General features: G+C 39.5%; 1 protein-coding gene across 1 annotated transcript in view; it reads left to right on the top strand.

The window, feature by feature from the left end:
* LOC121379287 (arsenite methyltransferase-like) overlaps positions 1-21806 on the top strand; it is a 43213-nt gene extending 21407 nt beyond the window's left edge. The window contains exons 2-10 of the mRNA XM_041507832.1: positions 2946-3101; positions 4107-4257; positions 4647-4783; positions 12605-12674; positions 13821-13902; positions 14451-14582; positions 17403-17551; positions 18250-18339; positions 21608-21806. Coding sequence (XP_041363766.1) covers positions 2950-3101; positions 4107-4257; positions 4647-4783; positions 12605-12674; positions 13821-13902; positions 14451-14582; positions 17403-17551; positions 18250-18339; positions 21608-21685 — 1041 coding nt within the window. The 5' untranslated portion in view covers positions 2946-2949 and the 3' untranslated portion in view covers positions 21686-21806. The remainder of the gene's footprint in view (positions 1-2945; positions 3102-4106; positions 4258-4646; positions 4784-12604; positions 12675-13820; positions 13903-14450; positions 14583-17402; positions 17552-18249; positions 18340-21607) is intronic.
* Positions 21807-25354: the final 3548 nt, after the last annotated feature.

Genomic DNA, 25354 nt, shown 5'->3' with positions numbered 1-25354 from the left:
AGCGAACAAATTATAAAATAAGCTGGCAAATTATCAAACAGTCGAACACGTACAAACGAAACTGCGGCCAATGTAACCTGTGCATTGAGGAAAAGCTCGCCATCCTACACACAAAAGACAAAAACAATCTCAACAAAAGGACTGAGCTCATCTCAAAATGCCGTCACACCAGTAAGCTCAAACCACGCAACCGCACTACATAAAAATAAAAACCCTGCAATCTTTTCACCAGTGTCAGCTATCTGAAGATCGTCGAAGGGCGTGAAACTCGGAGTAATAGCGTAGGACAAAAGTGCAATATATATACTTATTGCATGCTCTACTCTCCCTTAAAGTATTGAGCACCTTTCAAGCCTTTAATGATAACCACCAGTATTCTATATATATATATATATATATATGTGTGTGTGTGTGTGTTGTGTGTGTGTGTGTGTGTGTGTGTGCGTGTCTGTCTCTCTGTCTCTCTCTCTCTCTGTGTGTGTGTGTGTGTGTGTGTGTGTGTGTATGTATGTGTGCGTGCGTGTGTGCAGATAACTTAAACCATTCAGCCAGTTTCCCATTAGGAACCACTATCATTAAATTACGTAAAATAAATTTGTAACAAAGGTCTTTGTTGTCCAAATGTTTGTCGTAGTCCAAACCACATTTTACATTTCAATAATTTCGTACGTATCCACAAATTTATATTACAAACAAAATGGACAATGGCTGCGATAACTATTAGCACAATACCGCAAACACATTGGATATACAGACATTTTAGTCATTATAGTCGGCAAAACAAAATCATCTTGCAATAGCTGCAAACGCCGGACACTCCCTTTAATCTTCTATATGTGGGACACTGATTAGGAGGGGGTCGATTACAACCAATCGCACGTTAGGTGGGCGCTTCACCATCGAGCTACAATCGGAACACCACGTCACATTCCGCTACGCTAGATGTAGGCTCGGACACAAGTTGTAGGAATACACCAAATTTTCATGTATTTGGTGACGCGGTTAGGGCGAAGTTCGTAACATAATGTAGTTCGATCAAATCTGTACCAAGAAACAACTGATTAAACAGACTGATGTTTTGATGAAATTGTTCTTAAATGTGAAAGCGCTGGATTGTTTAAAAAGCTAACTTGTCACTATTTCTATGGAACATGCTCGCCAACTGCACACATTAACTGTGATATAGATTTAACCGTGGTTCATGAGTAAAGATAAAGATATGACGACTAAAAAATTGTTTCGTGATGGATTTGTATTTTCTATCTGTTTTAGAAACTTCTGAAAAAGGTTACTTCAACATATTTAATTATAGTTAAAATTGAAGAAATTGTAATAAATTTATAAATTTAAAGCCCTTTTTACTCCGTAGCTGGACCATTATTATATGAAACGATCGGTAAGAAATGTCCAAAACAACAACAGGAATATTTATTTGTTTATAAAATTACCTTTCTTTTGATATATGTGATCATTAAAAACTAGTTTTCTTCGTGATGAAGCTTTAGCATGTGGGCGATCTGTATGTACTTTTAACTTCTCAACAGACTCAATAAATTTGTCAACAACAGTTTTCCTTCGTTTCGGCGTCGGACTAGTGCTGGGTGGCGTCCCTGTGCTTATATGATTACCTGCATTCTGTAGATTTTGAAAAAACTGTGTTTTAAAATTTTGGAATTTAATAATTTTATTTACACATCTGTCGCATATTCTGTAACTGTCAGTAGGTTTAAAGCCTAATGTGTCTGTTATCTTTTGTATTATATCATTCTCGCGTATTCTCTTCGATGCATTTGTTGTTGTATGTAGTTGTCTATTCACTGAAGCACAGAATGAGCAATTATATTCCATGGCCATGTTTTGATCATGTGACTGAAAAAAGTTCGCAGCCCGTTGCCGGCTCCCACCCAGAGCGAGTTCTTAAGGGCTCTATGGGTAAGTGTATGGCCACTACACCCCCTCTCTCTCTCTCTCTCTCTCTCTCTCTCTCTCTCTCTCTCTCTCTCTCTCTCTCTCTCTCTCTCTCTCTCTCTCTTTAACCACTAAACCATTGTCCTGGGCCCCGTTCCACAAAGCGATTTCAGCGCTAAGATCACCTTAAGTGCATATGTTAGCCGTACAGTTACGGTGATCTTAGGGCTAAGATCGCTTAGTGGAACGGGGTTCTGGACAGACAGCCCAGATAGCCGAGGTGTGTGTCCAAGACAGCGTGCTTGAACCTTAATTGGATATAAGCACGGAAATAAGTTGAAATAAATAAATAAATAAAACAATAAAACATAGCACATAGTACGCCCTTTGATACACCAGTCGTGGAGGACTGGATGAAATTGGGAATAGAATTGAATGTGGATAGAATCATAGCCCATGGACCTAATTCATTAAACTCTCAATGCAAAGAGACTAAACAAGGACGATTTGATGTTGTGTTAGAGAGCTTAAGCAAGTTTTGTGAATCGCCTCCAATGCACTACCACTGAGCTATATCTATCTCCATGATCAAAATATGTTTTGTTATAGAACAAAGATCTTAAAGGGACATTCCTGAGTTTGCTGCATTGTAAGATGTTTCCGACTAATAAAATATTTCTACGATTAAACTCACATATTAAATATATTTTCTTGTTTATAATATCAGTGTTAGTATATTCAACGTGTTTCTGGTCGTCTTAATATTTGTAAGAAGCCCAAAACGGATTTTGTCTTCAAATAATTTCGTACATACGAAAAAAACATATTTTAGGAAATAAAATGAAATTTAACCTAGTACAAATATTAGAACAATCAGAAACACGTTTAATATATAGCCACTAATTACAATCGTTAAAAAGTCTCTGTTAGTCGATAACATCTTAAAAATTGCAGCAAACTCAGGAATGTCCCTTTAAAAACACCACAGGTTTCAACAAATTGTTTTGATTTGGGTTTTTTGTTGTTTCTTTTTGTAGCAATATGACTACCAAATGTGTTGAAGAGAAAGTCCAAGAGGCGTATACGAACTGGTCGCAAACGGCCTGTGGGTTTACAGATGTCAAGTACAGCGACACACTAATGTGCGACATCAAGCAGGCGCTGGGATCGATACACGAAGAAGTCATCAAAAGGTGAGCCGAATCACTGAAACAATTTTTTCAACACCATGTCACGCCTACACAAAATAAAATAAAAAATAAAAAATAAAACGAAATCTGGAATACCATCCAAAAAACAATTAATAAAAATAAATCTATCCGTTATATTCCAATTATGTAAAAAGAGGTTTTGAAGAACTAAAACCCATATCAACTTTTAAATTAACTTCTCTTTTCTCCAATTGATTAAAGAATATTTTATTATTTTTAATCTCAGATTGCACCTAATAACAAGTAATTTAAAGATAAAAGCCGCGAGACGCCCACCGCATTACCGAGTATCGAGGGGCGGGTCGTAGCCCAGTAGTAAAGCGCTCGTTTGATGCGCGATCGGTCTAGGATCGATCCCCGTCGGTGGACCCTTTGGGATATTTCTGGTTCCACTAGTGCACCACGACTGGTATATCAAAGGCCGTGGTATGTGCTGTCCTGTCTGTGGGATGATACATATAAAAGATCCCTTGCTACTAATGGAAACAGATGTTTGACATCCAGTAGCCGATGGTTAATAATCAATGTGCTCTAGTGAAGTCGTTAAACAAAACAAACTTTTACTGAGTGTCAGGTGTAATCTTTCGCTCGTCAGATACCAAAACTGTCCACTCGTTTCATAAAAATGGTATGTCAGGCAAGCTCGTTTAGTACATGTGGTCTTCTTATCCCTCTGTCTTTTCTGTTCCGAAGTCTGTTTTAATTAAAGCAAAATATAACTACTAGTATTTACACATTTAAGTAATAAAAAAATAGGTTTTTTTATACGTCTTATATGCTGAACAATTGGTTGCCTGGTAATAATATGTGATATTTTATATATGTGTCAATTCTTTTAGCCGTTCTCAATAAAAGTAATATGATGCACTCGCTTTGCAAATTAGATTAAAAGCAGTATATGGAACGCAAAAACCAAAACTGCTGTTTCCTGGAGAAACAAAATGTGTGTTGCTAATAAAAACTATTGTTTGTTGCCACACCCCACAGGTTTTACGGGTGCGGCATGGTGGTGCCAGAGAAGCTGGAGGGGATGCATGTACTAGACGTGGGGTGCGGGGCCGGAAGAGACACCTTTATCGTCAGCAAGCTCGTTGGTCAGCAAGGTCACGTGGTCGGAGTAGACATGACGAAAGAACTGGTATAAGTGGTCATTGTAGGAGAGAGAGAGAGAGAGAGAGAGAGAGAGAGAGAGAGAGAGAGAGAGAGAGAGAGAGAGAGAGAGAGTGAGTGTGTGTGTGTGTGTGTGTGTGTGTGTGTGTGTGTGTTTGAATACGTTCTTGTAGGGTCGTAATGGGAAAAAAACCTTCAATGCAAAATGCCCAATTTGCCTAGCTACAGAATACTTTATATCTTGGCCCTAAGATGACTAACTGCACAGCTAGCATATGTACTTAGGTGATCTTAGCGCTAAGATCACTTTGTGGAACGGGGCCCTGGCCTAGGTACAGTCACGATATTGCGTAATCATATATTAAAATCGTCATGTCCATCAACGCATGACGATGTTTTGCTTCTCTTTTTCTACAGATTGATGTTGCTAACAAGTACATAAACTACCACATGGAAAAGTTTAGTATCAAAGAACCAAATGTTGAATTCAAAGTTGGCTTTATTGAAAAGCTGGACGAAATTGGAATAAAAGACAACACATTCGATATCCTCATGTAAGTATTGACAGCATCGCAGTCTGTAATAATAATACATTTTTTATTTCAGACCAGTGATCTATAAAACATACATAATTGAACATCACATACAAAGCTGATTATATAATACACAGTAGCTTGTGCCAGCAATTTACACATACGGATTTGACGTACACAGTTGTACACCGCAGGTGGGCAAGTAAGTCGTTTGGTGATGATGATAACTAGTTTAACGTGCCCATATACCACTAGGGTTTCGAACACGCCCATCCCGAGTCCGACCTCTGATAAGATCGGTGCCTGACTCGGGATGGAGGGGGGGGGGGGGGGGGGGGGGGGGGGGGGGGGGGGGGGGGGGGGGGGGGGGGGGGGGGGGGGGGGGGGGGGGGGGGGGGGGGGGGGGGGGGGGGGGGGGGGGGGGGGGGGGGGGGGGGGGGGGGGGGGGGGGGGGGGGGGGGGGGGGGGGGGGGGGGGGGGGGGGGGGGGGGGGGGGGGTGGGTGGGGGAGGGAGGGGGAGATGGGCAGAATTTTGAAAATAGCAATTAGTAAAAAAGTTAATAAATATACTACTCAAAAAGAATTTAAGGGTCAAAAATTTATAACCAAATAAGTTTCAGAGTGTATTAGATTGATGATGTAAACTACACCAATTTTTTTATTTACTGTTCCATATTTACAAAAAAACACAAATAAACGTCACTGTATACAAGAAAGTCACATGACATGCTGTCAAAGTTGAAGGTTGTCAAACATGGATTTTACACATTAGAACATTCGTTTAATAGTGTGTGAATCCACCCCTGGCGCGAATACACTCGACACATCGTTGCCTCATGCTGTTGATCAGACGTCTGAAGAACTCTTGGGGAATGGCCTGCCACTCTGCCATAAGAAGTTGACCCAGATCATGAAGGTGGCCGGAGGGGCATGGTTATCCCGAACTCTCCTGCCTAATTCGTCCCAGGCGTGCTCTATTGGGGCCAAGTCAGGCGAATATGCTGGCCAATCCATCCTGGCGATACCTCGTTGTCTGAGAAAGTCCGTTACCACCCTGGCGCGGTGGGGTCTGGCATTGCCATCCTGCAGAACTGCTCCGCCGCCAATCTGCTGAAGGCCTGGGAGAACCAACGGCCGGATAATCTCATTCAGATAGCGGATTCCATTCAGATAGAGGGGGGTCCTGTGGTGGATAGAGATGCCGCCCCACACCATGACGCTGCCACCACCGAACCGGTGACGTTGTCTAACGTTAACGTCAGCGAAGCGCTCCCCAGGACGTCTGTAGACACGAACCCGACCGTCGTTGAACTGGAGACTAAACCTGGACTCATCAGTGAACATCACTCGACCCCACTGAATACGTTGCCACCGCAGATGAAGCGTGCACCAGTGACGTCTGGCCGTTCTGTGACGTGGTAGGAGTGGTGGTCGAACAGCCTGGCGACGGCAGCGTAGATTATTGGCTCTCAGACGATTGCGTATGGTTTGAACAGACACTCGAGTTCCAGTCGCAGTCCGCAGATTGTCACGTAATCGGCGTCCAGTGGTAGTGCGTTGACGTAAAGCCATATTGGTGATATAGCGGTCCTCTCTATTTGTAGTGCTTCGGTGTGTTCCCGAACGTGGACGATTTCGAACAGAATTCGTTGCTTGGTACCGTTGCCACAGTCGGCCAACGACACTGACTGACACCAAGTCTCAGAGCAACATTTCTTTGCGTATTGCCATCCTGAAGCCAAGCAATAGCCCTTCCTCGATCTTCGATAGTCAGTTGAAGTCGTACCATTGTCGAATTTGGAGTGTGCACCGTACACGAACGCAAGCTCCAATTATACGGAAATTCAGCATTGGGAACATGGAATACACGTGCAAAGCGTGCAAATGAAGCGCTTTGTGAAAAAACAAGTTATGGGCACTTAGCAGACCTTTCGCTTTCGCCCTAATTTATGTGCAAATGTAAGCATGTTTTCGCCATTAGAACTAGTCGACAGTATCAATGACAGTGGATTTTAATTCATTTATGGGTTGCTTAGACCCACTTTCGTCAAAATGGAACAATACCATGCGTGACATTATGGTCTAGCTAATATAACTGACATTCAGAAAATAATGTCAAAAATATCTTCTGACCCTTAAATTCTTTTGAGTAGTAAAAAGGTTACAAGCCAAAAATAAAAAGAATTGACTGCTCGGCCGAATATTTACATAATTTGGAGCATTTTAGAAGGACAGTCCAAAACTAAATAAGAGAAAGAAGAGAGGATCGGACTATTGAATAATATTTTTTTAAAAAAGAAGTAATTTCGACATAAAATTTTGAACGCAGATCTAAAAGTTTAAAGTCCGATCGATATATCCACGCGTCGTTAAGGCCGTTTGGGTGCACAGCTTAAAGGGACGAGATGGGTTGCATCCCGTGAAGAAAACCCCTAGATTGACAGTCGATAGACGTTGAAGGTTTAGTGCTGTGCTGAAATAGATCTTGAGAAGCCGGATCCGTCTGAACGAGAGAGACTAGGGTATAGTCCAGTCGTCATGGGTTGGTATAGTGGTGCGGACGGGCCCGACTCCGGAGGATACGAGATGGTATCACTATAAAGCAAGGTAAAGTCTAGAAAAAAGAGTAGTAGGGGCCGACCCCGCTTCCTATTTCTTCTTAGAGTGGGGCGGTCAATCTTCCAGTGCTGCTAGGACAGGCTCGGACATGTAGAGACTAAACGCGAACAACCGTGGCGTTCTGCAGAATGGCCGTCATACAAGTCACGAAAAACCCCAAGTCGACAGTCAGACGGAGAAATGACATGGAGGCAAGGAATCTCGCTAAAAAAGAATCCATCCAGGTGGTGCAGACTGTCAGTTCCATGGCCGCATACATCCCAGTAGTAAACTTCGTTTCGCTGACAAAAACAACGAAATGAAGGACCCCCAAGTCGAGCACACGAAAGCACGTGCAGTGTGCACAAGCGAAACAAACACGTCTTACCGCGTGGAGCTCCAGACTGGGAACCGTTTCGAGTCGTTTGAGGTTGTTTCGATTCTGCTTTTCAGCGAATATGCTGTTGAGCGAAGTAAAGAGCCAAAGTTTTTTTTTACTCGATGACTAACAAACATCTTGCTGGCACTGTCTGGTCGTCGTTGTCCGATCATCCATCGGTATGCATTGTAATAAGTTAATAACATATAACTTAATATCCTTCATGGTATCCTGCGTAAATTTCACCTATAATGCACCCGCGTACAAATTACTACAATAACTCATAAATAATTGTGTTTTAAGTAATTCTGAACATTTTGCAAATCGCCGCAACAACATATTTGCACGTACACAAAGGGCTCTATACTGTCGTTTAATGTCTTTATCGTCTTTATCGTTTTTGCATTATAGTATAACCTAGATATTTATAGCTGTCAACAAATTTCAGTACATCACCAAACAAATATATTGAAGGCACATTGATCAGCTTCAGAGTTTCTGGCTCAATACACATACAAAGTTTTCATTGTATAATAATGAACAGGAGCAGACGGGGATTCAGGCGGAGGCCCAACCATAGCTTTTGGTGATATCATTAAATTTTAATGTTTAACAATACCTCAGCACAACAATTTACACTGGCTGTTAGGTGTCAAACACAGGTAAGTTGTATGATTAATACCTGTTTTGAGTCTTGTTTATCAACGCTATCAAACTACATTATATTAATATTACCCCCGTTATAAAAATTATATCTTTACGCCTGTGGGTATAGCGAGTATTAGACCATTAGTGTGTTAATGTGTTGCAACTCTGTTGGCCTATGGTTAGCTTACGGCGAATGTACATTTCAAGTGACGTAATCAATGCCACTCTACAGAGATCTGTTTTTAGTAGATAATCTACATTTTGGAACAAATTAAATTTGTCTATACATTTTCAGGCCATTCTGTATTTATTACTTTCAATGTTACAACACCTGTTTTACGATTGTGACAAAGTCCGAGAACTTTGGGAAAATGTTGAAAAATGGATATTTATAAAAACTAGAATTCGCATTTCATTTACTAAAAATATAGTTATTTTTGGTATGATAGATGATAAAAAGAAAACAATATAAACTGGTTAATAATTAATGTTAAATATTATATTTATTCAATGAAGGTGGTTAAAAGAAATCTATGTATTGATACTATAAAAGTGAATCTACAAAAGAAATTTCATATCGAAAAATATATATATTATTAAAAACTGTGAATATGATAAATTTAACATCGAATGGTCCAAGTGGCTTAATCTTTTCGATTAAACAATACTAGAAACAACTTTGATTTTATCTACAGTATATAAATGTCTACACAGTTTCAACTTTACAAAAAATATTTTTGGGTTTTTTATCTCTATTATTAAATCTCATTACTCCATCTCTGTTATGATAGTGTTACAATCACGATATTTCAAACTAATATCTTCTCTCTTTCTTTTTTTTCCTTTTTTTTTTTCCTTTTCTTTCTCATCTTGTCCACCTTTGCAATACTACAACCACTTTGTGGGGTTTTTTTGTGTTTTTTTGTCTGTACTAGCCCGTCCTCAGAACAAATAAACATAACAAATAGCTTACGGGTGTATATTGAGTCCATTTCAATATCAATGATTTAGTTTATAAAAAATGAATGTACTGTACAATTAAACAAACTGTGTACATTTTATATATCTATTTAAATGTGTGCATATGTTGAATATATTTGAATATTTTCTATGCATATAAATTCTGTAAGGCATTGAGGCAAGGCACCCCAACCTAGACTTTGCCAAAATGATCTGGGGAAATAAAAAAAAACCCAAAACCCCACCTTTCAATGTTAAGTTCAGTGTTTAATATTTAACACAGGTCATATTTCCAGGCACTATTTTGTTGGGTCATTCAATGGTTCCACTGCCACACAGGTCTTTCTCTCAAGAGCGGGACGTACCCCAGTGGTAAAGTGCTCGTTTGACACGTGTTCGGTTTACGATCGATCCACGTTGGTGGGTCAACTGGGCTATTTCTCGTTCTAGCCAGACTGGTACCACGACTGGTATATCAAATGTTCTATCTTGTCTGTGGAATGTTTCATATATAAAAGACCCCTTGGTACTAATGAAAAAAGGTAGCTGGTTTCCTCTCTAAGACTATGTCAAAATTACCAAATGTTTGACATCCAATAGCCGATGATTCATAAATGAATGTGCTCTAGTGGTGTCGTGAAACAAAACATACTTTAACTTATTTCTTTCAAAGTTGGTTCAGTGTTATCCAGTTAACACCAAGAGCCAGTTGCTCAAACGTCAGTTATTTTAATCAGAAAGAAAGGAATGTTTTATTTAACAACGCACTCAACACATTTTAATTACGGTTATATGGCGTCAGACATATGGTTAAGGACCACACATATTTTGAGAGGAAACCCGCTGTCGCCACTATATGGGCTACTCTTCCGATTAGCAGCAAGGGATCTTTTATTTGCACTTCCCACAGGCAGGATAGCACAAACCATGGCCGTTGTTGAACCAGTTATGGATCGCTGATCGGTGCAAGTGGTTTACGCCTACCCATTGAGCCTTGCGGAGCACTCACTTAGGGTTTGGAGTCGGTATCTGGATTAAAAATCCCATGCCTCGATTGGGATCCGAACCCAGTACCTACCAGCCTGGCCTACCACGACGCCACCGAGGCCGGTTTATCTTAATCAGAGAAATGATCAAAACCAAGGACTGGATCAATACAAATAGTAATTGCAGGAAGAAGGAAGGACATTTTTTATTTAACGACGCACTCAACACATTTTATTTACTGTTATAAGGTGCCAAACCACTCAGATATTGAGAGAGGAAACTCGCTGTCGCCACTTCATGGGGTACTCTTTTCAATTAGCAGCAAGGGATCTTTTATATGCACCATCCCAGGATAACATATACCTTTAATATACCAGTCGTGGTGCACTGGCTGGAGCGAGAAATAGCCCAATGGGCCCGCTGACGGGGATCGATCTCAGACCGACCGCTCATCAAGCGAGTGCTTTACCACTGGGCTACGTCCTGGCCCCAAATAGCAATTGAAGACTTAATGTTAAAGTGTTATTTTGATCAACTAAAGGTATCCATACACGATTAAATTTATAGTTCTTCCCAGCAGTCAATCAATCTATAGTCCTTCCCAGCAGTAAACATTATTTTCTTATTGTTTATTTCTGATCCGATTGTTTTTTTAAATTGCACACAAAAATAGTGCTTTTACGTTATTTCCAGAACACTGTTACTTTTCTTTTCTGTGAATATAAACTGAAATTATTTTTAAAGAAACCTAATGTTCATGGAGGATGGGAAAGACTATAAAGCGTATTTTGTATTTGTGCAAAAAAAATTTAAAGTAAAATATTACACTAACCCAGAGTCAATTTAACTATGCGTTTAACAAATGGGGCCCAGGTCATATTCTCAAGCAATATTTTGTGTGGCAATTTAGTACGTTAACTGTCTACGTGACCTTGTCATTAACACAGAGGTGCCCCGTTAATACAGGTAGCTCTTTGAGCAGGTTTTGCTATCTTTTTATTGAGTTTTATTTTAAGGGTTTAATAAATTAAAGGGGTAATCTCTACTTTTAGAACAAAAGTTAAATCCTATTGGCGGATAGCTTCCTTATGCAACTCCTCGTTCCAACTAGTGCTCCACAACTGGTGTAACAAAGGCCATGGTATGTACTATCTTGTCTGTGGGATGGCGCATATAAAAGATCCCTTGCTGCTAATCGAAAAAGAGTAGCCATGAAGTGGCGACAGCGGGTTTCATTTCTCGATATCTGTGTGGTCCTTACCCATATGTCTGACGCCATATAACCGTAAATAAAATGTGTTGAGTGTGTCGTTAAACAAAACATTACCTTCCTTGTTTCTTATGCAACTTTGATAGATCCCCTTCAATATACTGAACACGAAAAGAAACGCGAATATAATTTTCAGCTGTAGCATAAATTTGGGGTTTTTTTTAAAGACAGGATTAACATACTGAAATTTACAGGATTACGGTTTATCATTTTAAAGATTTAAGTAAACCTGTTCGAATTACAAACTAACCATAACCTTGATCTGCGTTTCTTTTGCTGTTCAGTATATTTGTATAATGTTGTAGTTTACTTCGATTTGTTTTTCTTGTTACTAATATTAATATTGTTATTACTTACCAGTGGAGCTGTCTGAGAAAATAAAATGGGACATTCCTGAGTTTGCTGTATTGTTAGATATGTTTCCGACTAATAAAATATTTCTACGATTAAACTTACATATTAAATATATGTTTTTTTTAGCATATCAGTGTCTGTATATTCAAAGTGTTTCTGATCGTCTTAATATTTGTAAGAAGCCAAAACTGGATGTTGTCTTCAAATAAACAAAACTTTAGGAAATAAAATGAAATTTAACCTAGTACAAATATTAGAACGATCAGAAACACGTTTAATATACAGCCAATAATATTTTATGCAGAAAAATATATTTGATATGTAATTACAGCCGTTTAAAAGTCTCTGTCGATAACATCTTAAAAATTGCAGCAAACTCAGGAATGTCCCTTTAATAATGAATACTGTTAAATCATCGTTTATTTCTATTTCTTTTCCATTTCTGTTCTTTCAGTTTATTCAGTTTATTTCCCACAAACGTTTACTTTATTGATTGATTGATTGAAAATCGCCATTATTGTACAATTTAATGTTTATAATTAGGAGAGGGCCTCGTAAGTTGGTTATCTTGTGCCCATTTTTTGTCTATATATAAACATTATATGCAGTAAAATGTGTTTTCAATCAATTTGTTTTTGCTTCTCAGATCGAATGGCGTCATTAATCTGACGTCAGACAAAACTAAGGTCCTCAAGGAAGCATTCCGGGTGTTAAAGGTAAGGAAGAGGGGGTATGCGCTACATAGTTTTTAATTTTACATTTCACAACTCAGACGACATTTGCTTTTGAATTTTTGTTTTGTAGAGAATAAATCTCCAATAGATTTTATTTGTTGGTCGCACGATACCACAAAATACCATTTTTGTAGGGGGGTGGGGGGGGGGGGGGGGGGGGGGGGCGGGCGAAAATGCCCGAAGCTGGATAACAATATTTATTCATATCAGTATTACTACCAAATAGCTAACACCAATTACTACACATTTTATATGGATTACAACTAATTCTGCAGGTAGAATGATGGAAATGCACGGGAAAAAGGATCTCAGGTTTCCACATTTTCCCCGAATATCTTTATTGCTTTTGCCCGATGTTGAGGATTTGCTTCAGCCCCCTCCTTCCTTCCGTCTCGTACCCTTAGGCATAATACAAATGGAGTTTTAAGGTTACTATTCAAATTACACCTGAATCTCTGTAGCCAAAATAAAGATTTAGCCAACAGTTAACTCTGCAATTAGCTTTTTGATAAATTTATTATAAATGATAATCGTTAATTTCAACATCAATTTATATCTGGACACATTTACAAAGGGGCGGGATTTAGCTCAGTCGGTTGAGTGCTCGCTTGAGGTGCTTGCGTCGCAGGATCGAACCACCTCGGTGGATCATTTCAAACTAGTTGGGTTTTTCTCGTTACAAACAGTGCACCACAACTGGTCAAAGGCCGTGGTATGTGATTTCCTGTCTATGGGAAAGTGCATATAAAACATCCCTAGGTGCATTAGGAAAAATGGTTTGAGTTTCCTCTGATGACTGCGAGTCAGAATTAACAAATGTTTGACATCCAATAGCCGATGATTAATAATCAATGTGCTCCAGTGGTGTCGTTAATCAAAACAAACTTCTTCTTCATATTTACAAAGATTTCGAATCTCATAGTCGTTGAAAGATGACAGCAACGGACGGCGGGGTGGAGGTTCTATATTAATTGTTTTTCCACTGTGGAAGGGGGTAATTCGTCATCTCCATAGTGCTCTTGCGTCTCCCACTCCTCCCGCTTCAAATGTCTATGTATCTAGCTTTGTAATGACTATTAAAAGTATAATACCGATGGATTAACATATATCAATTCTTGTTATTTTCAGGAAGGCGGTGAGCTGTATTTCAGTGATGTCTACTGTAACAAGGAATTGCCTGAAGACATTCGAAAAAATGACTTTCTTTGGGGTATAAATATAATATTATGTAACGTACATAAAACGTCAATACTTATTATAAACTGTGTGTGTTCTGTCTGTTTTGTCAGTGATTACATTTTCAAGTTGTGTCTTTATTTGTCTTTGCAGGATATGTCTGTCTGTCTGCATGTCTTCTGTCTGTATTACTGTTTGTCATTGTTTGTCTGCCTGTATTTGTACGTCTCGTTCTCTCTGTCGCTCTGTCTGCCTCTCTCTCTGTCTGTCTCTCTCTCCCTCCCTTCCCTCTCTCTCTCTCCCTCCCTTCCCTCTCTCTCTCTCCCTCCCTTCTCTCTCTCTCTCTCCCTCTCTCTCTCTCTCTCTCTCTCTCTCTCTCTCTCTCTCTCTCTCTCTCTCTCTCTCTCTCTCTCTCTCTCTCTCTCTCTGTGTGTGTGTGTGTGTGTTTTTGCCTCTTTTATAAAAATACAATATTTACTAAATACAGTATTATGGCTTTATAAGATCATACATTTTTACATTCATGTGTTAATTCTTTTATATTTATTTATTTACATAGTTATTATTGTTAATTTTGGGCAGGATTTTGTATAGCTGGCGCTCTCTACTGGAAAACTTTGCACGAGATTGCCTCTGAGGTGGGGTTCTGTGCCCCTCGACTTGTAGAAATACTCACAGTTCCAATCAACAACCCTAAGTACAAAGAACTTCTTGGTGAGTAAACCTGGTGTCGTTTTAAAACCGAGGCGAATATTAGCATCAAGGAATAGGTGGTGGTATTTTTTTTCATCATTCATTTTGTAACTATGTCATTTTTAATCCTTTTAGAAAATTACTTGGCTAATAACAATAGCTTGTAGGTTAGAAGAAGAAGAAAAGTTTGTTACACGGTACCCAATCACATTTTACCCTCTATACCTAGGGATGTATCCACGCTGGGTGGTGTCTGCATTGAGCGTTTCAACAGCCTCAAATTAAAGAAATTCGATGGGATGTTGTTAAACTAACGTCCATTTCCCCTTTTTTTTTATTATTACAATTCAAGTCGGTATCCAATTACAATTCAAGGTAGCTCTGGTTATTACAGATCAGGGCAATTGTTATTGCAATTCCAGTCAGTATTACAATTCAGGGCGGTGTTTAATACAATTCAAGCCAGGTATTACAATTCAGGGCAGTGTTTAATACAATTCAAGCCAGGTATTACAATTCAGGGCAGTGTTTGATACAATTCAAGTCAGTATTACAATTCAGGGCAGTGTTTAATACAATTCAAGCCAGGTATTACAATTCAGGGCAGTTTTTGATACAATTGAAGCCAGGTATTACAATTCAGGGCAGTGTTTGATACAATTCAAGCCAGGCATTACAATTCAGGGCAGTGTTTGATACAATTCAAGCCAGGCATTACAATTCAGGGCAGTGTTTCATCAAATTCAAGCCATGCATTACAATTCAGGGCAGTTTTTCATCAAATTCAAGCCAGGCATTACAATTCAGGGCAGTGTTTAATCAAATTCAAGCCAGGCATTACAATTCAGGGCAGTGTTTAATCAAATTCAAGCCAGGCATTACAATTCAGGGCAGTTTTTCATCAAATTCAAGCCAGGCATTACAATTCAGGGCAGTGTTTGATACAATTCAAGCCAGGCATTACAATTCAGGGCAGTGTTTGATACAATTCAAGCCAGGCATTATAATTCAGGGCAGTGTTTAATCAAATTCAAGCCAGGCATTACAATTCAGGGCAGTGTTTAATCAAATTCAAGCCAGGCATTACAATTCAGGGCAGTGTTTCATACAATTCAAGCCAGGCATTACAATTCAGGGCAGTGTTTGATCAAATTCAAGCCAGGCATTACAATTCAGGGCAGTGTTTGATACAATTCAAGCCAGGCATTACAATTCAGGGCAGTGTTTGATACAATTCAAGCCAGGCATTACAATTCAGGGCAGTGTTTGATACAATTCAAGCCAGGCATTACAATTTAGGACAGTGTTTAATACAATTCAAGCCAGGTATTACAATTCAGGGCAGTGTTTAATCAAATTCAAACCAGGTATTACAATTCAGGGCAGTGTTTAATACAATTCAAGCCAGGTATTACAATTCAGGGCAGTGTTTAATACGATTCAAGCCAGGTATTACAATTCAGGGCAGTGTTTAATACGATTCAAGCCAGGCATTACAATTCAGGGCAGTGTTTAATCAAATTCAAGCCAGGTATTACAATTCAGGGCAGTGTTTAATCAAATTCAAGCCAGGTATTACAATTCAGGGCACTACACGGTTATCCACTACTCCAAACTTACCGTCCTTCATTTGAACAAATTTGTCCTCCCCTCGCCTCCCCCATCACTAATAACTTTATCAGTAAATAAATTAGTTTTCAAATACTGTAATATACAAGTAAAATGAATAGAGTTTATTCAACTGTTATCTGAGTGACAGACTAGTAAGTTATTGTCATCACAGAGTACTTTGTGCTCTTTGGAATGTTGCTTTAACATTTATCAGTGTACACGTTTGCAGAGCCGGTTTAGCCTATTAGCGCATGTAGCACATGCTACGGGCAGGGCCGGATTTAGACCTTGGGGGTCTCGGGGCAGGGGCCTGGAGCACTTCAGGTTCGGGGGCCCCTCAACATAGAAATTAAATTACATGACAAATAAAATGTAAAAAAACTAATTTTATAAAGGAAGTCCTTAGTCTGGGGGGATCCTCTGGCAGGAGGGCCCGTGGCAATTGCTCCCCTTATAAATCCGGCACTGGCTACGGGCCCCGCGGTTTATTTTCCCCAGGTCACTGTTCCCCTCTCCCCGAGGGGGTTGCAAAATATACATCCTCAGAAGGCGGTCCCGCTGTTATTTGTGTTACAGGCCCCGCGGATTCTTAAACCGGCTCTGCGCATTTGCTAAATAATATAAACCAAAGAAAAACTTGCTTACAATATTCCAGAATGCATGTAAGAGCATCTGTAATTAAAAACGTCACAGAGGAGCATTGTCCCCCCCCCCACCCCCACCCCCACCCCCACCCCGACGGCCTTAGCCGCTCTCAAAAGTGTCTAGGTACAACCCTGTAATATATTATGTACGATGTGATGTTATGATCACATGCACCAACTAGTTATAGTTTAAAATGTCTTTAAAGAAATATCCTTTTGCTTTAAATAATGTGCAGAAAGAAAATAAGAACTTAAACAACCACCAAATTATATTAATATATGGTGGAAACACAAAATGAAAGAATGGGGAAAGAAAAAGGAATTGTAGCTGTAACAGTGAGTCGTGATATTTATTCGTTTCTTTCAAAGGATGTCCTGTTATGGCCGTTTTTTCATGTGCGGGGGATTATGGTAGGGCGCGAGCGCGGAAAGCAGACACATAAGAAAATAGTTTTTATAGGTACAAGAAGCTGTGTTTCCATATAACCGGCTCGGTTCGCGGTAGCCGTGCCAGCGCCACGCCACAATCCGCGCACATAGAAAACGACCTTTAACGATTTGAATGATTAAAACCACGTGATTCCAGGTGATGCCCAGTTTGTGTCCACCACGTACCGAATGTTCAAACTTCCATCCACCTCCTCCACCTCTGAAGACGTACAGTCGGTCATCTATAAAGGTGACATCAAGGGCTACGAAAACGAACTGCTCTTTGACGTTAATAACACTTTCAAGGTATGTGAGCAGTTTTCAAATATAATGTACATCACGCACGGTGGAAGCAAGTAGACATTGGTGGGGGGGGGGGGAGTATGTAGGGATTTCAGGAGTAAGCTCCCCATAAAAAATTGAAAACTAAATGTCCTAAAATGCAATTTTCTGCATTCTACAAGTAAAATTAATCTGTCTTAAGATTTACTACCAATAATACCCCCCCCCCCCCCCCCCACACACACACACATACACATACACACATACCTCCTGCTTCGCCGTGCCTGTACATGCTATTTAGCATACTTGAAACATTTATTATCAAGTCTTTGGAGGTTTTTCTTTGCAAATTTACCATGCGTTGTTATGTAAATTTATCTTTGTACTAACCCATCAGCCGATAGTTTTCATGCTGGGTTGTCATAAAACATCCATTAATTATTCATCCATTCACTCCACCCCACTACCATTTGCCATAAATTAATGTGCAAGTCTCGAAGATTCTAGAATATTTGTAAAACATCAGTTTTTTAACAACACTTTTGGATGCCAACTATTTGATCATTCTGATACACAGCAAGCAAGCAAGCACGTAGACTTCAGAGGAAACACGCTACATCTTTTAAATGCCTAAATATGAAAATAATAATCGAGATTTCTCGTTCAACAAGTGTCCAAGGTCTCGGTAAATAGGTATGAAAGTGTGTATTTGTTCTTTCTAGACTGGTGAACCACGAACCGTCGATCCCAACTTGGCAACCTTTCTACGCATGTCACGATTCAAGGACAGCTTCCGCTTCCTGGATCCACTGGTACTTGACTTCCTCTTTCTTCTTTGCAGTCGTCTTTCATAATTCAGTATTAGTTTTCTTTTCTTCTTAGTATCCGTAGTATTTATTTTGACTAAATAGACAAGTGTGATTTTTGTCTTAGTCTTCGTTTGGACATTAAATTTGAGCTATGTGTTTTGGCTATAAAGTATGATAGTTAGTGTTTATATTATTAAATGTACAATAAAGTTGATAAAGGTTTGTTTTGTTTAACGACACCACTGGAGCACATTAATTAAAGCCGCACACCCTAGTTCCATCCAGCGAAAATAAATTATAATTTGGTTAATCTACAAACCTGTAACACACTTAGATCACGTTTTTATCAAATGGAGTGGAAAAAGCAGGTTTTATATCGATAAATACCATGGGAATCCCCATGTCCCAAATGCTTGAAATAATTTTGAAAGTTAGTATTCTGATGTCACCGGTAGATGTCGCTCGAAGCACAACAATGCCTACGCCACGACAAATTTCACAGACTTGGGGTGCGTTCGTTTCACCTCTCCTGGAAATGTTCCAACTGTTCTGTCCTGGTTGTATCCTTTCTCCAGATATCGTAAGACTTAGCAAAATTATTGGTTATAAGGGTTTGTAACGTTTTGTATTGAGACACTTACTTGTCTGAACTTTATTGTTACTGAAAATGTTCACGAACTGTGAAGAAAAATCTCACAAATGAACAACAACAAATCGGATGTTGATTGCGCGAACCGTGCACGAGAAAACAAACCGAACGAAAATGATAACGGTCACGTGATATACCAACGTCTGTGACATTGAAATGGAAATATCCCCTCTAAAAATAGATTGGACCTCGCTTGCTTAACGGTTTTTTCTCGACAGCACGTCTTGTGAAAAAAAAGGAAAAAAATGCATTTCGTGGTTTTACAAACATCAGGATTACCAAAAAGCATTTCAGGTGAATGGAAATGTGTATTCTAAATAATAAAATGTAAGTAAAGTGCAATTTTATTTGTGAAAAATGGGGTTTAATAGCGAAAAACAACGCCGTAATAGTTAACAAATAGCCGTAACTAGGGTGTGTCCCTTTAATTAATCATCGGCTAGTCGATGTCAAACATTTGGTAATTCTGAGATATAGTGTTAGAGAGGAAACCCGCTACAGTTGGGGGTTTTTCTCTTTAGTATCAAGGGATCTTTTATATGCACCATCCCATAGACATCATAGCACATATTATCACGGCCTTTGATATACCAGTCGTGGTACCACTGGCTGGAACGAGAAATAGCCCATTTGGCTTACCGACCAGGGATCGATCCCAAATCGATCTCGCATAAAGCGAGCGCCTTACCTCTGGTCTACATCCCACCCCAATAAAGTTAATATTTCTAACTTCAAACTGTACATTTTTCCTGGAACAAAACAGACAATGCAGTCAGTCATACTCCAACGCCATATAACCGTAAATAAAATGTGTTGAGTGCGTCGTTAAATAAAGCATTTCCTTTCTTCCTTTCTTCCTTCCTTCCTTCCTTCCTTCAAGCTTCGTGCTGGACGTCTCTGACACGGGCATATCTAGTGGAGGGGGTTTAGGGCTGTTTTAACTCCCTTTTAATATAAAGAATACTTTTTAGAAAACAGTTTACTTTTCAAGTAAAACTTGAGCGCTACTGAGTAATAGTCCTCGAGCAGGTTGGTACCTATCCTGAAATAACTAGGCGAGCAATGAAAGATTTAGCGAAACATGGCACAGTATTGTAAAGCAGCTCTTTTCGTATTTTTATATATAATACAGCTTCTCCTCAGACTCGCTGCCATGGCCCAAAACATTGCCGCTGCTATGTGAATGGTGTGGGATTCTAAACCTCACTCTGACCAATATTGGATGTACCCTAGTAGAGTGTACTTTGTATCGTCCTGCTATTACTGAGAGTGTCGTCAACCTCTTGCTCTAGACGTCACCTGTAGGGAACATTTCTGTTCTAAAAGACATCACAAACATGTTTTTAAAAATGTTCATGAACCTTAAGAAAAATAGGAAAAGTATATTACCTGTTTTATTTGCATAAATTATAGGCAATCAACTAAAGAATCCACAAAGTTTAAATTCCGTTTATGATGCAGGCCTATATAAACGTGTTCTTTTCCTTGTGTTGTCAATATGTCTATATTTGTATGTATTCCTATAGATATGTGGTTACCGGTAGGGCCTCCACGAGTCTAAAACATTGGACTCGAGTACTCGAGAGTCAAACTAGACCCGGACCCGAGTACCCGACACTTACACTAGATCATAATGAGACTAAGGAATAAAGTAAAATAGCAATAACATCATGCATCTTAATTCCAGTGCTGAACATGCATGCCAAATCATGCCATTGTATTGCATTTAGAAATCGGTTGATATGTTCAGTATTGTGACGGACGGCCGACCAGATTATAAGGAGAATTTAGCACATGGTCCTATAATTATTGTGTAACTTGTATTACTGATTAGTTACTGCTGAAATTAATGCTCTACATTTGTTTTACTTGTACAGGTACTCGAGTCCTGTGAACGGACCAATCTAATTAAAATTAGCTCCACTATTACATGTGGATCTAACACCAGCCAGTTGGAGCTCATGTCCGCCAATCAAAACCTTACTTGCAGAATCCTGCCAGTGATTTAAAAATAATTTGAAAACATTCCGAATTATCCTGAGGGTATACATGTTTCGTGTGAATTACGAATGCCGTAAAACATGTTTTATTTTATAAAATAAATAATTTGTAATGTAAAACTGAAGACTTTTTTTTTTTTTTTTTTTTTTTTTAAAATAAATAAATAATTTTTAATGTAAAATTGAAGACTGATAACCCACCCCGTACGTATTGGTATGGTTCGCTGTACTGCGGCCACTAAAATAGACTCGCCCGATATTTTTAGAATTTGTATGCTCCCAAATAACGTTATAAAAGGCGAAGTGTGATTGGTCAATATTTAAATTATTATTTACACACGAAATGTTACCTGGACATTGGGGACTACGCAGTGTTGTTAGTTTTAAATCACTGGCAGGATTCTGCAAGTAAGGTTTTGATTGGTGGACATGAGCTCCAACTGGCTGGTGTTAGATCCACATGTAATAGTGGAGCTAATTTTAATTAGATTGTGAACGGACTCGAGTCTTGCTAGACTCGGCTCATGTCCGAGTACTCGTGGTGACCCTAGTTACCGGTAATGTAATTGTTCTGTGCCCAAAAATAAAAATAAAACATTTTAAAACTTTTTTTTTCTTTCAGGTTGTTAGTCCATTCGATTACTTGAAGCAGTTGGAAGACCGAGGTCAGACAGTGCGAGTTTCATATTCAGTGGACTAGTTGTGGTGAGGAACCATATAGCGGACCTCAGTAATGACACGAACTAACCATTAACAGGAATGACAAAAAATCTGGAAGCTATTTACACAAGAATGTACCTAATAAAACTATAATACACAAATGACACTTGTTTTTTGTTTATAAAAATAGAAAACCAAAGAAATATTATGTACCCAAATGGCACTTGATTTTTTAGAAATAGAAAACCATTTTATATCCAAATATCGATAACCAAAGAAAATTTAATATCCAAATACCACACACTCATACAACACACACACACACACACACACACACACACACACACACACAGAGAGAGAGAGAGAGAGAGAGAGAGAGAGAGAGAGAGAGAGAGAGAGAGAGAGAGAGAGAGAGAGAGTTTTGAAAGAAAAATCAAAGAACAATAATTTCCAAACAACTCGCACCTACAAAAACACCCAGTACAAGTCGCGTAAAATCTTCCCAAACACGTATGTTTTAAACTTGATTCCCATTAAATCTGTAACACGCCGCAGATATGTTCCCATACATTTCAACATTCTAGATCTGTTGCAGACCGTCTCCGTCTGTGTTTTCATAACAACTGTCACTGAACTGCACTGATCTGCAATGTGTTACATGTTTTATGAGAGCCAGGTTGTTGTTGTTTAAATCTTTTTCGTGCATATATACCACGAAGGTTTCACGCACGCCTGTCCTGGGCTTAATCTCTGGCCTTTGCCAGTGACTGAGTCCAGGACAAGGGGGGGGGGGGGGGGGGATGAGTTTGAAGTGGGCAGAATTTTGAATAAGTATTTAGTAGTGTCCAGCGACTGCGCGGACCGACTAGTAGACACCGAAAATGGGCCGTGTTCTGACTGGCTGAATTTCGATTCCTTCAGATCTAACTAGAAAAACCTAAGTCTACGGAGACTAACTGCACCTAACATTATGTCCGGACTAAGAATTTAAACCCAAAAATAAGTTTGATTGCTCGGCCGAAACGGTTTTGAGGTGATTTGAGCAATTGAACGGGCGCCAAAGTAAAATGCGTTGGACTATTTATAAAAAAAATAAACATAAAATTTTGGAAGGTCGATCAAAACGTGTTTAAAGTCCAGCTAAGCCCAAAAAGGAGGTTACCTGTCCTAGTTAAGGTTGGCGCAGCAGGATTCATGGCGAGTTGATGGACTGTTCAGGCTTGAAGTTGGGGAGTCCTTCGGTCAAGAGCCAGGGCCCATATTTTCGAAGCAATCTTAGTCTACGAAATCGTAAAAGTATCGTAAGCTATGACGTCACTATGGCGTGTGCTGTAGTGACGTCACAGCCTACGATGGTTTCACGATTTCGTAGCGCTAAGATAGCTTTGAAAATATGGTCCCAGGCTTTACTTGACTAACTCACTTACACAAGTAGAGTAAATCATGTCCAATCACACATAACCAGCCTCCATCGTGAAATGGTTAAACCACGTGCACAGGTTTTATTTTGGTAGTATTATGTCGGTTGAATTCTCGCTTGAGGTGCCTGCGTCGCAGAACCAAACCACCTCGGTGGATCATTCACCTGATTGGGTTTTTTTCTCGTTCCAACCAGTGCACCACAACTGGACAAAAGCCATGGTATGCGTTATCCTGCATGTGGAAATGTGCATATAAAAGATCCCTTGCTGCATTAGGAAAAATGTAGCGGGTTTCCTCTGTGACTATGAGTCAGAATGACCAAATGTTTGACATCCAATAGCCGATGATTAATTAATCAATCAATGTGCTCCAGTGATGTCGTTAAACAAAACAAACAAACTATTCTGATAGTATTAGGGTTCATATCCCAATAACTACGGATTCATGGTGTTACCGCTATACCAATATGACAATGAGTATTATTATACATTGTATAAATACACACTAAATACACTGTATAAATACACACTAAATACACTGTAATTACAACACACTCTCGGCGGTCGAATTTCAATTTTTGGTGGGCATGGTGAGTGTTGCCTTCAGTTTAATTAAAAACATTTTACCGAAAAGTTGCAGGTGCACTAATGCAAACTTTTCTTTCAAAAGGGAGGGGAGGTGGGGGTTGGTGGCACATTTCATTTCATTTATTTCATTTCAATTTATTTTCGTGCTTATATTAAAATTAAGGTTCACGTACGCTGTCCTGGGCACACACCTCAGCTATCTGGGCTGTCTGTCCAGGACAGTAGGTTAGTGGTTAGTGGTTAGGGAGGGAGAAGATGGCGTAGTGGTTTTACACCTACCCACTGAGTCGTTAAAACTCGCTCTGGGTGGGAGCAAGTACTGGGCTGCGAACCAAGTACCTACCAGCCTTATGTCTGATGGCTTAACCACGACACCACCGAGGCCGGGGGCACAAAGGCAGTTTACATTTTTTAAACAAAAATAATTTCACCCTGGTGCCTTGTGCTCTATCTAGCCTATGCAGTTTATTGGATACAAATGCATTTTCCCAATGACAATTTTATACATAATACACAGCATGGAATTTATGTAAAGAACATGGTGGCTAACCAGGTATGATACAACGGCATTTATCTAGCCGTCGACGCAATGACAAGTAAGGAGGGCAACCACGACGCTTGCCGACGGTGCTGTTATAAATTTCGAACCCTGCACTCTGCCTGTACCGGGGGCCGGGACGTAGCCTAGTGGTAAAGCGTTCGCTTGATGCACGGTCGGTTTGTGATCGATCCCCGTCGGTGGGCCTATTAGGCTAATTCTCGTTCCAGCCAGTGCACCACGACTGATATATCAAAGGCCGTGGTATGTGCTATCATGTCTGTGATATCGTGCATATAAAAGATCATTTGCTACTAATAGGAAAATGTAGCAAGTTTCCTTTCTGAGACTACGTCAAAATTACCTAATGGTTGACATCCAATAGCCGATGATTAATAAATCAATGTGCTCTAGTGGTGTCGCTATTGAATATAAAACATTTGATCACTTTTGATAATAGTCTTGGAGATAAAACTCGGTACAATTTTTTCATTGGTAGAACTGGATCATTTATATGCACCATCCCACAAAAAAGGATAGCACATACCATGATATATCAGTTGTGGTGCACTGGCTGTAACGAGAAATAGCCCAATGAGCCCACTGACGGGGATCGATCCCAGACCGATCGCACATCAAGTTAGCACTTTACTACTGGGCTACGCCCCGCCCCTCTATGCAATCAGTAATAGAAGAGGTGTTGCACATGCAGTCAACACTCATTATCATAATTCAAAAATAATATACATGGAAGTTATAATGCATTGATAAAATACGAACGAGCTTGATAAATGATGGAGACATAGAGAATACTACATGAGTGGCAGTTAGATACCATTTATCTTACAACGAGTTGTTTTAAAATGTATCTAACGATCGAAAGCTAGTTGGATACGTTTTTAAACAACGAGTTGTAAGATATATGGTGTCTAACGGACACGAATGTAGCGTGCTTTTTTTTTTCATTGGATGTATGGCAGTCGCATGCAGCCGGTCGTATGTCTTGAAATTGTTAACAAACGTACATGTGTATTCTAATCCAACACATTTGATAGAGCGAATCTGGAGTTGAGGCGGTAAAACCTTACTACCAGTCGCTGATTAATAGTTACAATTGGACCATACATAGATATTGTTGATTTTGTTTAGATTTCGACCAAGG

Source organism: Gigantopelta aegis, chromosome 8 (genome assembly GCF_016097555.1).
Source record: "Gigantopelta aegis isolate Gae_Host chromosome 8, Gae_host_genome, whole genome shotgun sequence".
NCBI lineage: Eukaryota > Metazoa > Mollusca > Gastropoda > Neomphalida > Peltospiridae > Gigantopelta > Gigantopelta aegis.
Note: the sequence above shows the minus strand (reverse complement) of the source record. Positions and strands in the feature narration are given on the sequence as shown.